General features: G+C 37.3%; 1 protein-coding gene across 11 annotated transcripts in view; it reads left to right on the plus strand.

Annotated features, from left to right (window-relative positions):
* Positions 1–16,103, plus strand: part of NCOA1 (nuclear receptor coactivator 1) — a 204,812-nt gene that overhangs the window by 141,087 nt on the left and 47,622 nt on the right. For all 11 annotated transcript variants that reach the window (XM_043917315.1, XM_043917317.1, XM_043917311.1 and 8 more), the window contains 4 exons: positions 94–234; positions 8,782–8,929; positions 10,234–11,554; positions 15,223–15,403. In XM_043917315.1, coding sequence (XP_043773250.1) covers positions 94–234; positions 8,782–8,929; positions 10,234–11,554; positions 15,223–15,403 — 1,791 coding nt within the window. The remainder of the gene's footprint in view (positions 1–93; positions 235–8,781; positions 8,930–10,233; positions 11,555–15,222; positions 15,404–16,103) is intronic.

The following is a 16,103-nucleotide window of genomic DNA, read 5'->3' on the forward strand; positions in this document are numbered from 1 at the left end:
CAGCAGAATATTTTAGATACACTTGTTAGTCTTGAAATGTTAAGTGACATATCTGGAGGCTATCATACATGTAACCTTTCGTTCTTTATGTAGGTAAAATCATCTCTATTGATACTAGTTCCCTGAGAGCTGCTGGCAGAACTGGATGGGAAGATTTAGTGAGAAAGTGCATTTATGCTTTTTTCCAACCTCAAGGCAGAGAGCCATCTTATGCCAGACAACTATTTCAAGAAGGTAAGGTTTTTTTCTCTCAGCTATTTTCATTAACCTTGCTCTTTATTACTATTGAATAACATATATACAATCTATGGGTTGATAAGTATTTTCTTATCAAGTATTGTAAATTAGTTTTTGCAGTAATCCGTTTTAGGAGAGGAAGAAATGGGTAAGCAAAGTAATTCATGAGTGGATACTGAATTTTGGGATGCACATTTTAAAGAACAGGGTATCATGTGGTGGTCACTCATTCATTCATTCATTCATTCATTCAGCAGACATGTATCAAGTTCTTCACATACATAGAACACTATGTAAGGTGCCAGGGATACAAGGATAACAAAGCAGGGTTTTGGCTTCCAGGAGCTCAAAATCTTATGTATTGGGAGGATATGTGACTGTTTTAAAGATCTATGTGGCCTGGGCCATAATAATAAGGATAAAACCAAAGAAGAAAAAAATTAATTCTGACTTGAGAATCAGGGATGGCTTTAGAGAGGAAGTGCTATTTTTGTCTGGCTTTTAGAAAATCACTCCCAGCAGAACAGGCATGTCAAGGGGCTTTTATATAATACAGATCTATATCATGCATGTAGATCTGTACTTCCTGACCATTACAGTACCAGTATCTCCTGACTCACATGGGAGTTTCAAGTTAAAATTATGTTGTATGAAATTATTAATTAATATTTGAACAACTTCTGTGTCATAGTAAATACTATGGGAATGTGAAATAAGCATATTCCCACCCTTAAGGAACTTAACAGTATTTTAGGAAAGATAGGGAAAATTAGCTGAGAGCTAAGGCCAGAAAATTTATAAAGATTCAAAGATAAGGAGTTTTGATATATTTTAAAATATTGTCATGTAATTATGGGAGCCTAATATACCTTTCCCATTGTAATTTATTCTCTAATCTCTAAGTAAATAATTTCTCTGGGAAAAAACTCTTTGTATGGCTATTCCTGAAAAACAATTAAAAAAATATTTTTCATTATTCCATCACTTTTCTTAATTTTAACATTTTCCTGTTATATTAGGTTTCTTCAGTTTACAAATGATTTTTCATTCATTACATTTTAGGTCAGCTGCTTCCTAATGGTATATGAAGGAAGCAGCTTGATTTTTTTTTTTTTTTCAGAAAGCCATCTGTATGAGTCTCACTAGTCTGTCTACTTCTGGAACAGCTTTGTACAGACTAACGGTTCTTCAGTGGGCCTCTTACTTTTACCATCCCCAAAGATAGTGTTTCAATGGATATGACCAAGAAGTTCTCCAGGCAGTCCTAAAGTACAGTCAAGTTTGGGAACAATTACAGAAAGCAACTATTGCCATCCACTGATTGCAAACTTTGTGACTCCCTCTATCTATAGCACTTGACTTTTGTGTAAGTAGGACATTGAGAGCACTGCCTCCACTTACTCCCTCAAGTGCTGAGGTATATGGTTCTCTTCTGTTTGATTTTTACCTTAACTTTATAAGTTAAACCTTCCAAGCCTTACTTAAAAGACTTTTAGTTTTACTTGCCTATAATTTATATACATTATGACCAAGGCAAAGCAGGTCTAGATTATTGTCTCATTGTCCAAATATCTAAGCTTCCCATACATGTGATTGAGCCATGGTTTAAAGCATGTGTTTCTAAACCATTGGAATTCTCTATAAAATAGACTGATTAAAGTGTAATAAGTAACTAATCATTAACATATGAAGTGAAGCAATTTAGAGAGAAATGTAAAGAAGTGTAATTCAATACCTCTTCTCCATTAGTCATGTCTTAGTGTCCTTTGCTTCTACTTTTTTAAGAAAAGAAAGATTTCTCAATAGAAATAACTCTTTTCTTAAAGTTAAATTGCCCAGAATTCACATGACTCTGACTCTAGTGTTGTGGAGATTCTGGACAACTTGCCAAATAGCATTTATGAATTGAGTGCATCTTTTTCTTATATGTTGTATTCAGCAGTATCTAACCTGGTAAGAAAAATGTGGTCCATGAAACAGTTACATGGGAATCACCTGTTAAAGATGTTGACCTACTGAATTAAAATCTCAGGTGAGAGCCCACGTATTTTTAACAAGCTCTGAAGGTGATGCTTAAGTACATCAAGTTGGAGAACTACTGGTCTACTAAGAATGGAGAGAGATGTAAATAGCCTTTGCAGTTTCCTTGCTGCCTTTCCAGTAGGGATAGTGGAAAGAACTATCACTAATAGCTCTTTAATGGCATAATATTTATGCCACTGTATTCTTGATTTTCTGTAAAACTTTTAAAATGTAAAACCTCTTATCAGTTCAGTTCATCTGCCCAGTCGTGTCCGACTCTTTGCGACCCCATGAACCGCAGCACGCCAGGCCTCCCTGTCCATCACCAACTCCCGGAGTTTACCCAAACTCATGTCCATTGAGTTGGTGATGCCATCTAACCATCTCATCCTCTGTTGTCCCCTTCTCCTCCTGCCCTCAATCTTTCCCAACGTCAGGGTCTTTTCAGATGAGTCAGTTCTTCGCATCATGTGGCCAAGGTATTGGAGTTTCAGCTTCAGCATCAGTCCTTCCAGTGAACACCCAGGACTGATTTCCTTTAGGATGCACTGGTTGCATCTCCTTGCAGTCCAAGGGACTCTCAAGAGTCTTCTTCACACCACAGTTCAAAAGCATCAATTCTTCGGCGCTTAGCTTTCTTTATAGTCCAACTCTCACATCCATACATGACTACTGGAAAAACCATAGCCTTGACTAGATGGACCTTTGTTGACAAAGTAATGTCTCTGCTTTCTAATATGCTGTCTAGGTTGGTCATAACTTTCCTTCCAAGGAGTAAGTGTCTTTTAATTTCATGGCTGCAATCAGTCACCATCTGCAGTGATTTTGGAGCCCTAAAAAATAAAGTCAACCACTGTGTCCACTGTTTCCCCATCTATTTGCCATGAAGTGATGGGACCGGATGCCATGATCTTAGTTTTCTGAATGTTGAGCTTTAAGTCAGCTTTTTCACTCTCCTCTTTCAATTTCATCAGGAGGCTCTTTAGTTCTTCTTCACTTTCTGCCATAATGGTGCTGTCATCTGCATATCTGATATTTAGGCAAGAAAATTTGTCCTCCATCTGTCTTTTTTCCTGCCTTTAACTTAATTTTTATAGGCAGCAGCTGGTATAAAATCCTAATATGCATTAAAAACCTTAGTTTTTCAGCTGCTTTTGACAGAGACAGCTCGCAGACTGCTTTTAAAGAGTGCTGACCATTTTATTTTCTAGAATCAAAAATTGAAAACACATTTCAGCGGAACAGTATGTGGGAGCTTGCAGCATAAACTATATCAAAGGAGCGGTTTACCATTGAGACTGGGAGGTGAGGGGGTGCGGTGTGGGTATCAGGATCACCTGAGGAACTTCCTATTAGGGAGGAAGTTCATATAGCTATATAGTTTCGAAAAGCTTCCTAAGTTCAGTTCAATTCAGAATCATTCTTTTAGAAAAAAGTCTAGGTTAAATGCTTCCCTAAGGTGCCTGATAACATTCATTTGGGACAGTTGTTAAACCAGATTTCTAGGTTCTTTGAAGAGTTTCTGGGGTGTCAGTAATAACCACATCAGTAACATCCCTCCTCACTAAGAATTCTAAAACTTTTAGAAATAGACGCAGGGGTCAAGGATCAAAACCTGACAAAGCTAAATCAGAAAACAAGCTCAGAATCTGTGATCAGATGAAATTCCAAATAGTTTTGTCCATGCCTCAGTCTTGCTTATGGAGAAAATTTGGCATGTAGAGCAATCCTTTAAACAATCAGTCCTGTAAAGAATTACGGCTCTCATTGTTGTTCAGCTGCTAAGACATGTTCGACTCTTTGTGACCCCATGGACTACAAAACACCAGGACTCCAAGTCCTTCACTCTTTCCTGGAGTTTGCTCAAACTTATGTCCTTTGTATCGATATGCCATCCAACCATCTCATCCTCGGTCATCCCTTCTTCTCTTGCCCTCAATCTTTCCCAGAAACCGAGTCTTTTGCAGTGAGTTGGCTCTTCACATCAGGTGGCCAAAGTATTATTGGAGCTTCAGCTTCAGCATTAGTCCTTCCAGTGCATATTCAGGGTTGATTTCCTTTAGGATTGACTGGTTTGATCTCCTTGCTGCCCAAGGGACTCCCAAGACTCTTCTCCAGCACTACAATTCAAAAGCATCAATTATTCTGCACTCAGCCTTCTTTATGGTTCAGCTCACATCTGTACATGACTACTAGAAAAACCATAACTTTGACTTATATGGACCTTTGTCGGCAAAGTGATGTCTCTGCTTTTTAATATGCTCTCTATGTTGGTCATAGCTTTCCTTCCAAGAAGCAAGCCTCTTTTAATTTCATGGGTGCAGTCACCATTTGCAGTAATTTTGGAAACCAGGAAAATAAAATCTGTCACTGTTTCCACTTTGTCACCTTCTGTTTGCCATGAAGTGATGAGACTGGATGCTGTGATCTTATGCTCTTTTGAATGTTGAGTTTTAAGCCAGTTTTTTCATTCTCCTCTTTCACTCTAATCAAGAGGCTCTTTAGTTCCTCTTCTGCCTAATGAGTGGTATCATCTGAGGTATATGTGGTATATCTGAGGTTGTTGATATTTCTCCTGGCAATCTTGATTCCTGCTTGTGATTCATCCAGCCCAACATTTTGCATGATATATTCTGCATATAAGTTAAATATGTGGGGTCACAATATGCAGCCTTGGAAATTCCTTTCTCAATTTTGAACCAGTCTGTTGTTCCATATCCAGTCCTTACTGTTGCTTCTTGACCTTCATACAGGTCTTAGGAGGCAGGTATTCCCATATCTTTAAGAATTTTCCACAGTTTGTTGTAATACACATAGTCAGAGGTTTGGTGTCATCAATGAAGCAGAAATAGATGTTTTTCTGGAATTTGGTTGCTTTCTGTATGATCCAGCAAATGTTAGTAAGTTGATCTCTGGTTCCTCTGCTTTTTCTAAATCCAGCTTGTACATTTGGAAGTTCTTAGTTTATGTACTATTGAAGTCTAGCTTGAAGGATTTTGAGCATTACCTCTCTGGCATGTGAAATAAGTGCAATTGTGCGGTAGTTTGAACACTCTTTGGCATTGCCCTTCTTTGGGATTGAAATGAAAACTAAACTTTTCCAGCCTGGTGGCCACTGCTGAGTTTTCCAAATTTGCTGACATATTGAGTGCAGCACTTTTACAGCACCAACTTTTAGGGTTTGAAATAGCTCAGCTGGAATTCCATCACCTCCACTAGCTTTGTTTGAGGTAATGGTTCCTAAGGCCCACTTGACGTCACACTCCAGGATGTCTGGCTCTAGGTGAGTGACCACACCACCGTGGTTATCTGGGTCATTAAAACCTTTTTTGTATAGTTCTTCTGTGTATTCTTGCCACCTCTTCTTAATCTCTTCCTTCCCCAGGGGATCTTCCCTACCCAGGGGTCAAGCCCAGGTCTCCTGCACTGCAGGAGATTCGTTACTGTGTGAGCCACCAGGGAAGCCCTGTAGCTCCAGTACTCACATCTTAATTCAAAATTTTAGATTGTTATGCAGAGTTGAAGTTACTAGTATAAGAGGTATCTTGGTATTGGTCGAATGTGAGTGTGACAAAGGACACAAGCACTTTGGAAGCTACATATTTGTTGTTTGTTTTTTCTTTAGTATTTATTCAGGAAGTATTCATTCAGTACCTGCTATGTATCAGGCTCCATGCTAGGTATTATCTCACAATAAACTGGCTCCATTTTAGTGGTACTGAGCAAAGGTTAATTTGTATTATTAAGTCCTAAACTTGTAAATGAGAGAGTCAGAGTTCATACCTAAATCTGATTTCTAGGCTTTTATTCTTTTCATTGATCTGTGCTGCTTTCCTTTTGCTGAGTCTTATCCTGTACATTATTATCCAAAATAAATCATTTAACTTCAAAACTTAAACTGTAAAAAGAAAAAAAAAACTTGTAATAATTTTCCTGTATTAAGTTAGTAGAGATTCCTCAATTTTGGAATTTTCATTAATTTAGCGTCTTCCAAATTAAGGCAGCATAATTACCAAAGGACTCTTGATGTTTTTGTCATCCACATAAAGCATCTTAATGCATGCTTCAGTCAGTTCGGTCATGTCTGACTCTTTGCAACCCTGGTGACTCTTTGCAGTCTACCAGGCTTCTCTGTCCATGGGATTCTCCAGACAAGAATAATGGAGTGGCTTGCTGTGACCTTCACCAGGGAATCTTCCGGACCCAGGGGTCAAACCAACATCTCTTATATCTCCTGCATTGGCAGGAGGTTTTTTACCACTGGCACACCTGGGAAGCCCAAGTATCTTAATGTTCCCATGTTAATGTCAATGTTCTCTGAGATTCTAGTTCTTTCTCACTTTACAGGGCATGTCAATAAGTCAAGAAATTTCTCTCCAATAATTTTCATTGTAAAAGTAAATCTGGATTTCTACACAGGCAAAAATATAAGTTAAGATACAATATAAGCATTTGAGAAGATAGGTAAGATTTAAAATCTGTCCTTTAAAGAAAAATTGTAGTAGTTGATCAGTATTAACAAATCAATATTAACCTATTGAGATTAAATTCAAGTTGAAGATCAATTAGCAAGTACATACTAGATGACTATATATGCAAAGCATCATACAGTTTCAATGGAGAGTGGAAAACAAGAATGGGACATAGTATTAACTCATGTTTATTCTACCTGAAGAAGAAAAATAAGTGTATAAAAGGTTATCTACTCCTACTCAAAGAGCTATAGAAGAGATGTTTAGGAAATAATGTATGTATGGAGCTATACTGTCCAATATTGTAGTCACTAGCCACATGCATTTATTGGGTACCTGACATGTGGCTAGTGTGAGTAAGGGACTGAATTTTAAATTTTATTTAATTCTAAATTTAATTTTCCACATTATGATAGTGACTGACGACTACCATATTTTACAGTGAGCTCAATGGTGAAGAGCCAATGAATGTTTCAGCAGAATGATCCTAATGAGAAATAAATACTGATGAAGAAATAGACCGAATGGCATAAGCAAAATAACATGAAATGTATATTGTGTCTTTTCTCACCCTTTATAACTTTCTCATTGTCCCACGCTAATAATTTATCATAAAATACCACCTTTTTGTTGTAACTATGTTTTCCAAAATATATTGTCAAAAGATATTGACATATGGGAATTGTTAATATTTTTTAGGGTTTTGTCATAACAAACATTTAACTTATATCCTTATACAGAAATTACTGGTTTTCATTAAAGACTTATGTATCACTTATTATTTCACTAGATACTAAATTTTTCCATATTTTATTTGGTAAATGTGCCAGGATTTAGCTGAAACTGCCAGATGGGTAAGAAATTCTTACTATTAAGTTTATATCCTAGTTTTGGTACTGAGGGAGATTTATGCATGGCATAGATTTCTAGCAGATTATGCCCTCTTCGGTTTACATGGTGTACCCAAGACAATAAAATAGAGCCTGTCTTCTTGTTGCTTAAAGTAATATGTAGCTTCAAAAATTACCAATTGGTCATTTTGTCTTTTTCATATGTCTTTAAAGTGTGATTGAAGCTCTTTCTAAAATGTCTTTGAAAAATAGGACTAACATTTATTACGGACTAAATTATAGTAGTCATTTGTGGTAGTAATTATTGTATTTAAGTGGATATGATTTTTAACCTTAGTATAGCTGAATCTACCTATTAAATCTTCCTTAAAAAAGAATTCTATTGTATTACTTAAACATTGATGGCATTTTATTATTTAGTAGTCTGGTGTAGCCTTTACATATTTCATAAATATTTACCAGTAGAGTTAAGAGTTTCATCTGTTGTTAATAAAGCTTAAGACAAAAGTAACTCATGTTGTGTATATAGTGATTCAATTGCCTCAACCTAGGTTTTATTCTGTATTAGTAATCAGAGGCTTTATTATTAATTTGCTTATTAGTAAACTAAATTCAAACATCAAAAATAATATATATGACTATAATAATTTGTCGGGGTGGATCTTATTCACATTCCTGAGTGAAAAATTAAATTTGAATTTCAGTTAAAGAGTTCTGCAAACTAATCAAAACTTGGAGAATTTTGTGCTTTGTTGATATCTCAATAAAGCTGTTTTTAAAAATCAGCCAGCTAAAGGGGTGGAAAAGCTTGTTAGATAATACTGAAAAGGAGAGGGGAGGAAGTTACTTCTTGGTCTTTTTAATGAACACTTAATAAATTTAAGGAGCTGCCCCATTACAGGGAAAGATTAGGTTGACTTTTTTGTGGTTTGTGGTTTCTTCATAATCACAACTTCTGTGAGGAGGCAACCATTTAAGTAGAACTGAATTAAAACTTATCCTCAGACTGTATATTTCACCCTGAATCATTTTTCCCCCTCAGATATCTGCTTTATCTGAACCACACTTTGAGTCTGAGCAGGTAGCAATTGGAAGGACGTTTAAATGAGGTTCTAGGTAGAAATAAGGCTTAGTAACTCTCCTCTGCCCAAAGTATAAGTGTCAGCATTTTAACTAGGTTTCTCTTTTGTTTGAAACAGTGATGACTCGTGGCACTGCCTCCAGCCCATCCTATAGATTCATATTGAATGATGGGACAATGCTTAGCGCCCACACCAAGTGTAAACTTTGCTACCCTCAAAGTCCAGACATGCAACCTTTCATCATGGGAATTCATATCATCGACAGGTACTACTTATTTGGAGAGTTTCATATGAAATAAGTCAGTTCACATATCTCTTCTTAGAGAAGAAAGTTTTATACTCTTGATGGCTAGAAAACCAGTTTTTCATTAGGCATTTAACTAGCATGATGAGAATATAATCAGTATATCCATACTGAGTTTTATAGTTTTGTTGCCTGACTATAGCTTTGTTGTTCAAAAAGGGAGAAAGAAAAGGTGTGACTGAATATATGCTTTAGGGGTAAAAACCAAAAACGTGGCTAAAAATTTCCAGCTTTCCGTATATAAACTTATGGTCTTATAAAAGATTCAAGTTTATCAGTATTGTTATTTTTAATTTTAAAAGTGCTTTATTTTCATTAAGGCAAAACTCAGTGACTCCTGAGTTCAAGTTGACAGTTTCTCAAGCTACAAATTATTTAACTATCAACTTGAGATATTTGAATGTCACTGCCTCTAATTTGTTCTCCTCTCAAAATGTGTTTTACACTATTATATATGGTAAATTCATGAGACCATTCTTTTATCCTATGAATTATTCAAAACTCTACATTTACAACTATTTAAAATTTAGCATTAAACAAAAACATTTTCCCTCACTTCATCTTTCCCTCATCTGATATATTTGCTTATTGGAACATGGTAATACCAGTCACAAATCTGTTGTCGTAATTATGGATTTGAGTAAAAGAACTTGATGAAAATCTGAATTCAGTATTCTGCTTTTTCTAATTTTAGTTTAATTTATGCTTGTGAGTGGAATTAGCACAGTTCTTTTTTTCATATTGTGATTTCTCTTTCAAAACATCTGCTATGTCTGCATGTCACCCTTTTTAATTTTTACATCAGTGACACAGTATTTTCCTTACCCAGTCTTCCTCTTTGGAGTTGAAATACTTAAAAGCTATAATGAAGGGAGTCATGAGTAAATACTTTGTAACCAGAAGTGTGGGAAGTTTCTCTTTCCACCAAAAGTCTGATGTAGTGTTAATTATTTGGATTAAGTTTTGTAAAGTTTTAAAGTATATATATTGGAAGTTTTCTAGGGCCAGGAAAGATTTCTTGCGCATTTAACCATTATCAAATGTATAGTATCTCAAACACTATTTTCCCATGAAGTGTTCTATGTTCTAACATTTCACTGTGGTACTAACAGTCCACTGTTTTCTTTAGTTTAAAGTAATACAAAAGCTTTTTACATGATAGTTTGCAACATTATTGAGGTTAATGGTCTTGTTTTATAATATGCTTCATAAAATATTATAACGGAAACTAATGAAGATGTCTGAATGTCTTTTCCCCTCTCTAGGGAACACAGTGGTCTTTCTCCTCAAGATGACACTAATCCTGGAATGTCAGTGTCCCGGGTAAACCCTTCCGTCAATCCCAGTATCTCTCCAGCTCACGGTGTGGCCCGTTCATCTACATTGCCACCATCCAACAGCAACATGGTACCCACCAGAGTAAATCGCCAACAGAGCTCAGACCTTCATAGCAGCAGTCATAGCAATTCTAGCAACAGCCAAGGGAGTTTTGGATGCTCACCTGGAAATCAGATTGTAGCCAGTGTTGCCTTAAACCAGGGACAGGCCAGTTCCCAGAGCACTAATCCCCCTTTAAACCTCAATAATTCCCCTATGGAAGGTACAGGAATATCCCTTGCACAGTTCATGTCTCCAAGGAGACAAGTTAGTTCTGGATTGGCAACAAGGCCCAGGATGCCAAACAATTCATTTCCTCCTAATATTCCAACATTAAGCTCCCCGGTTAGCATGACAAATACTGCCTGTAATAATAGTAACCGATCCTATTCAAACATCCCAGTAACACCTTTACAGAGTATGAATGAAGGACCCAATAACTCTGTTGGCTTCTCTGCCAGTTCTCCAGTCCTCAGGCAGATGAGCTCACAGAATTCACCTAGCAGATTAAATATACAACCAGCAAAAGCTGAATCCAAAGATAATAAAGAGATTGCATCCATTTTAAATGAAATGATTCAGTCTGACAATAGCTCTAATGACAGCAAACCTCTGGATTCTGGGCTTCTACATAACAATGACAGACTCTCAGATGGAGACAATAAATACTCTCAAACCAGTCACAAACTAGTGCAGCTTTTGACAACGACTGCAGAGCAGCAGTTACGGCATGCTGATATAGACACAAGTTGCAAAGAGGTACTGTCTTGCACAGGCACTTCCACCTCTGCCTCTACTAACTCTTCAAGCGGTTCTTGCCCCTCCTCTCATAGCTCACTGACCGAGCGGCACAAAATCCTACACCGTCTGTTACAGGAGGGTAGCCCCTCGGATATCACAACTTTGTCGGTGGAGCCTGATAAGAAGGACAGTGCATCTACATCTGTGTCAGTGACTGGACAGGTCCAGGGAAATTCCAGTGTAAAACTGGAACTGGATACTTCCAAGAAAAAAGAATCAAAAGACCATCAGCTCCTACGCTACCTTTTAGATAAAGATGAGAAAGATTTAAGATCCACTCCGAACCTGAGCCTGGATGATGTAAAGGTGAAGGTGGAAAAGAAAGAACAGATGGATCCTTGTAACACAAACCCAGCCCCCATGACCAAACCTGCTCCTGAGGAAATTAAACTGGAGTCACAAAGCCAGGTAGGTAATGCTTTACTTCATAGAATGAACATTCCTAGTTATTTTTTCTTTTGTTTTGTTCCATGCATAGACTATATTTGGATTCAGGCTATGTTTTGCCCTTGGAGAAGGCAATGGCACCCCACTCCAGTACTCTTGCCTGGAAAATCCCATGGATGGAGGAGCCTGGTATGCTGCAGTCCATGGGGTCGAGAAGAGTCAGACATGACTGAGCGACTTCACTTTCACTTTTCACTTTTATGCATTGGAGAAGGAAATGTCAACCCACTCTAGTGTCCTTGCCTGGAGAATCCCAGGGATGGGGTCGCGCAGAGTCGGACACGACTGAAGTGACTTGGCAGTAGCAGTATGTTTTGCCCTATCCACTGGGCACATATTAAAAGATTAGTATCAATGGTTGAAAACCCACAGGATGCCCTCAAAAATTCTCTTTGGGACCTTGGAGGGCTGCAGTATTTAGTGTGGCATTCTAAGAAAGTAGATGTTTCTTTCGATAAAGTCAGAGTTCACGTCTTTGAAGATTTTAGAAAAAATACCCTCCCTGCCCCCTCCTCTCATCTCTCCACCTATTAAATCCGGCTCTTTCAGAATAAAGCCCAGAAACTGGTATTTTAAAGACTTCCCGGAGAACTCTGATAGGTAACTAAGTTTGGGAACCTCCAATGTAAATGAAATGAGAGAGAAATGTGAGGAGGTGGACACGGCTGCCTACTCTGGCTTGCTTTGCTATTTAATTTTCTTTGAAACATTTTCTAAAGTCATTTTCCTTCTCACTCTAACCACTCTCAACCCCCAGCCCCCATCAGATAGCGACTTGGAGTATTCCGGATAGTAGGGTATATAACATGCTCTGAAACAGAAGTAAATACAAATAAACCTTTGTGTAAATTGTTATGGATCAGGAACCTCTGTGTTTAGGCTGGGGTAGCAGGTGGTGAAAAATAATAGGCAGCTTCATTTATTAAATAATTGCTGTGGATTCTGAAGGAATTTAAGAAAAGCAGAAAATGTGATTCCTCCCCACTAGAAGCTTATGCATTATTTAGACAGAATATAGACATCCATGAAATAGCTGAATATGTATTTACAAAGCAGTTTATTAATAAGATTCTTCCTAAAAAAAAAAAAAAATAAGATTCTTCCTTATGAAACCAAATTCACACTTAGTATGTATAGATCCTAGAGTTTCTTAAGTGAGCTTTATTTTCTGCCCTCATCTCCCAGAAGCCTCTCTCTTCTCTCAGGCATACTACATTCTAGGTACATGGAAGCCCTTCCTATTCTTGGGATAAGCCATGTCTCTTCTAAGCATCTTCTGCCTTGCTCTCCTTTCTATGTCTGCTGAACTTCTACTCATCCTTTAAACACAGTTCACAGTCGTTCACACACAATACACAATCATTTCTGTAAAGCTTCCCCCAGCCACTCTAGTTAGACATTCTTTTCCTCGAATGCTCAGAGTCTCTGTATTGTCTCTATTTACTGTTTGTAATAACGCTGTTTTGGTTATTTCTTTACACATGTACTCTTTGAGAAGGTTGTCCTATGTTTCTCGGTACAGCTAAACTAATGTCGTGTTTCTAAGCTGAATAATAGCTTTAAATAACTACATTAAAATTCTCAGTCTTTAAAATTGACTTCACAAATAACAGCTTTATAAGAAAATGCCATTGTATACTCTCTTGGCACATCTGTTTTGGTTTACATACATGCACTTCTGCTGAGTTTATACCTGGGGATGGAATTACAAGATCATAAAATATGTGTGTGTTCATCTTTAGCAGATAATGCCAGTTTTTCCAGGGTATGAGAATTCCTTCTAGTTGTTCCATGTCCTTATTAATACTTGGTGTTGTGTATCTTTTTAACTTCTAGCCATTCTGGGATCTGTGTAGTGATATTTCATAGTTTTAATCTGCCTTTCCCTAATAAATATCTGGGCTTCCCAGGTGGTGCTAGTAGTAAAGAACCCTCTTGCCAATGCAGGAGACATAGAGATGCAGGTTCAATCCCTGGGTCGGGAAGATCCCCTGGAGGAGGGCATAGCAACCCACTCCAGTATTCTTGCCTGGAGAATCCCATGGACAGTGGAGCCTGGTCGGCTACAGTCCATGGGGTTGCAAAGGGTTGTACACTATTGAAGCGACTTAGCACACTATAAATATTTCTTGGTCATTTGGATGTTTTCTTTTGTAAATAGTTTGTCGAAGTGTCTTGCCCATTTTCCCAATATGTTGTACTTTTCCTATTGACGTGTGAGAGTTCTTTACACATTTTGGGTGAGTAATTTATTGGTTATATATTTACAGATGTCTTCTCTATACTGTGCCTTGCCTTTTCTCTCTGTTAGTGGTGCTTTTTGATGAAGTGAAGTTCTCCATTTTAATGTAGACTCCAAACTGTCAGTTTTTTCCTTTTTGATTAGTACTTTTTGCACATGCCACAAAAGATGTGTTTAAAAATAGTCATAGTAGTTTTATTTATATTAGTCCCAAACCAGAAAAATTCCCAAATCCATCACTAGAATTGGTAAATATATATTGTAGCATATTCATATAATGGGATGCTATTCAGCAACAGAAACAAAATGCACTATTACTACCTGGAACGGCATGTCTAAACTTCAGAAATGTAATGTGAAAGAAGCCAGACATTTAAAAAAATATGCACATATAATTCTACAGTCTAGGAAGAAATTTTAGTTGAATTAAGTAATAAAACCCAAACAGCTAGACATTTTATGTTTATGAATTATCTTAAGGTAACCGTCGTGGAATAATGTTGTGAAATAAAGGTCAGTTTTCTCCTGTGCCTAGCCACAGACAGATGTAGGAACTCCCTACTTATGACAGAAAATACGTTTCCTACTCTGTTAAGTCTTTAAATGGAAAGTGACCTTTCTGGGATATTTGAAGCTGCTGCTGCTAAGTCGCTTCAGTCATGTCCGACTCTGTGAGACCCCATAGACGGCAGCCCACCAGGCTCCCCAATCCCTGGGATTCTGCAGGCAAGAATACTGGAGTGGGTTGCCATTTCCTTCTCCAATGCATGAAAGTGAAAAGTGAAAGTGAAGTCGCCTTAGTCGTGTCCTACTCTTAGCAACCCCATGGACCACAGCCTACCAGGCTCCTCCATCCATGGGATTTTCCAGGCAAGAGTACTGGAGTGGGGTGCCATTGCCTTCTCCGTATTTGAAGCTAATATTCATTAAAAAAAAATTTCACAAACTTTAAGAAATTATTTTTAAAAAGTATGTCAATGTAAATATATTTTTGCTCCTTCATAAAGTAAGCCATTTTATAAAATTTTGAAAAATATGACCGGTAAAAATCACTCATGATGTTATTGTCATAACACAGTACTCTGGATATCTCTTTCCAGTTAAATCTTTTTCCAGTGTGTACATTTTATACCAAATATAATAGATAAGCCCCATATGTGTGTTGTCTTACATCTTGCAGTATATCAGTACCATAAACTTCCACATTTTGTTCCAGTGTTAGGTCATGCTATTTCATTGAGGCCCCAGTCTTTCTAATGATTTCTTCTTTCTTCATTCTCTCATAGTCACACTCAATTCATGTATTCTAAAGGAACAACTTGTTTTCTACTTTCTTTCAGGTGAAAGTGTAGACTGTGTTTCCTCTAACTTTGGTTTCCGTTCTTAGTTTACAGCTGACCTTGACCAGTTTGATCAGTTACTGCCCACACTGGAGAAGGCACCGCAGTTGCCAGGCTTATGCGAGACGGAGAGGGTGGATGGTGCAGTCACCAGTGTGGCCATCAAATCGGAGACCCTGCCATCTGCACTTCAGTCCACCACTGCCAGGCCCACTTCCAGGCTGAACAGTATGTGTTGGGGACAGAACTTCATTTTAAATGTTTAGTGATGATGTGGATTAGAGCTTTGTCTCTCCTAATTATTGCACAGACCTTTTGTTTATTGGGATTGAAGTATCTTTTCATTAATACCACAGTTAGGAGTATATAGTTGATTTTATATATATGAATGTCACTCATCTTGTGTATTTTAAGTTACAGTATAGCTTCTACTTTCTGATAGGTAATCTTAAGGTGAGCAGTTGATATTAAGAAGAGTAATTTTATGTTCTTACCCAACCCTTCCATAGTAGGACTTTCAGAAGTATAATGTTGGGTCAGATTATGTTTCCAGAGTGTCTTTCTTGAACACTAGTTCCATAAATTGTGAAGAAAAGGATTTTGTGCTGACATACACTGGGCAAATGCTTCATGACACATATACCATTCCTTAGTGTATATTAGAGGTTTTATGAAGTCCTGTGTTAGAGAAACCAGTTTAGCTTTTTAATTTTTTTGCTTTGTCTTCATGCCAGTTTCTTTTTTAATTCTTAAAAAATTACACATTTTTTAAAGTTTACATTCCATTTGCAATTATTATAGAATATTGGCTATATTCCCCATGGTGTATAATACATCCTTGTTGCCTATCTTACGATTTAAATTTAAATTAAATATTTCTTTAACCCAACATTTACCAAACTTTTCTTGATTATGGAATTCCTTTTGT

Source organism: Cervus elaphus, chromosome 11, assembly GCF_910594005.1.
Source record: "Cervus elaphus chromosome 11, mCerEla1.1, whole genome shotgun sequence".
In the NCBI taxonomy this organism is placed as follows: Eukaryota; Metazoa; Chordata; class Mammalia; order Artiodactyla; family Cervidae; genus Cervus; species Cervus elaphus.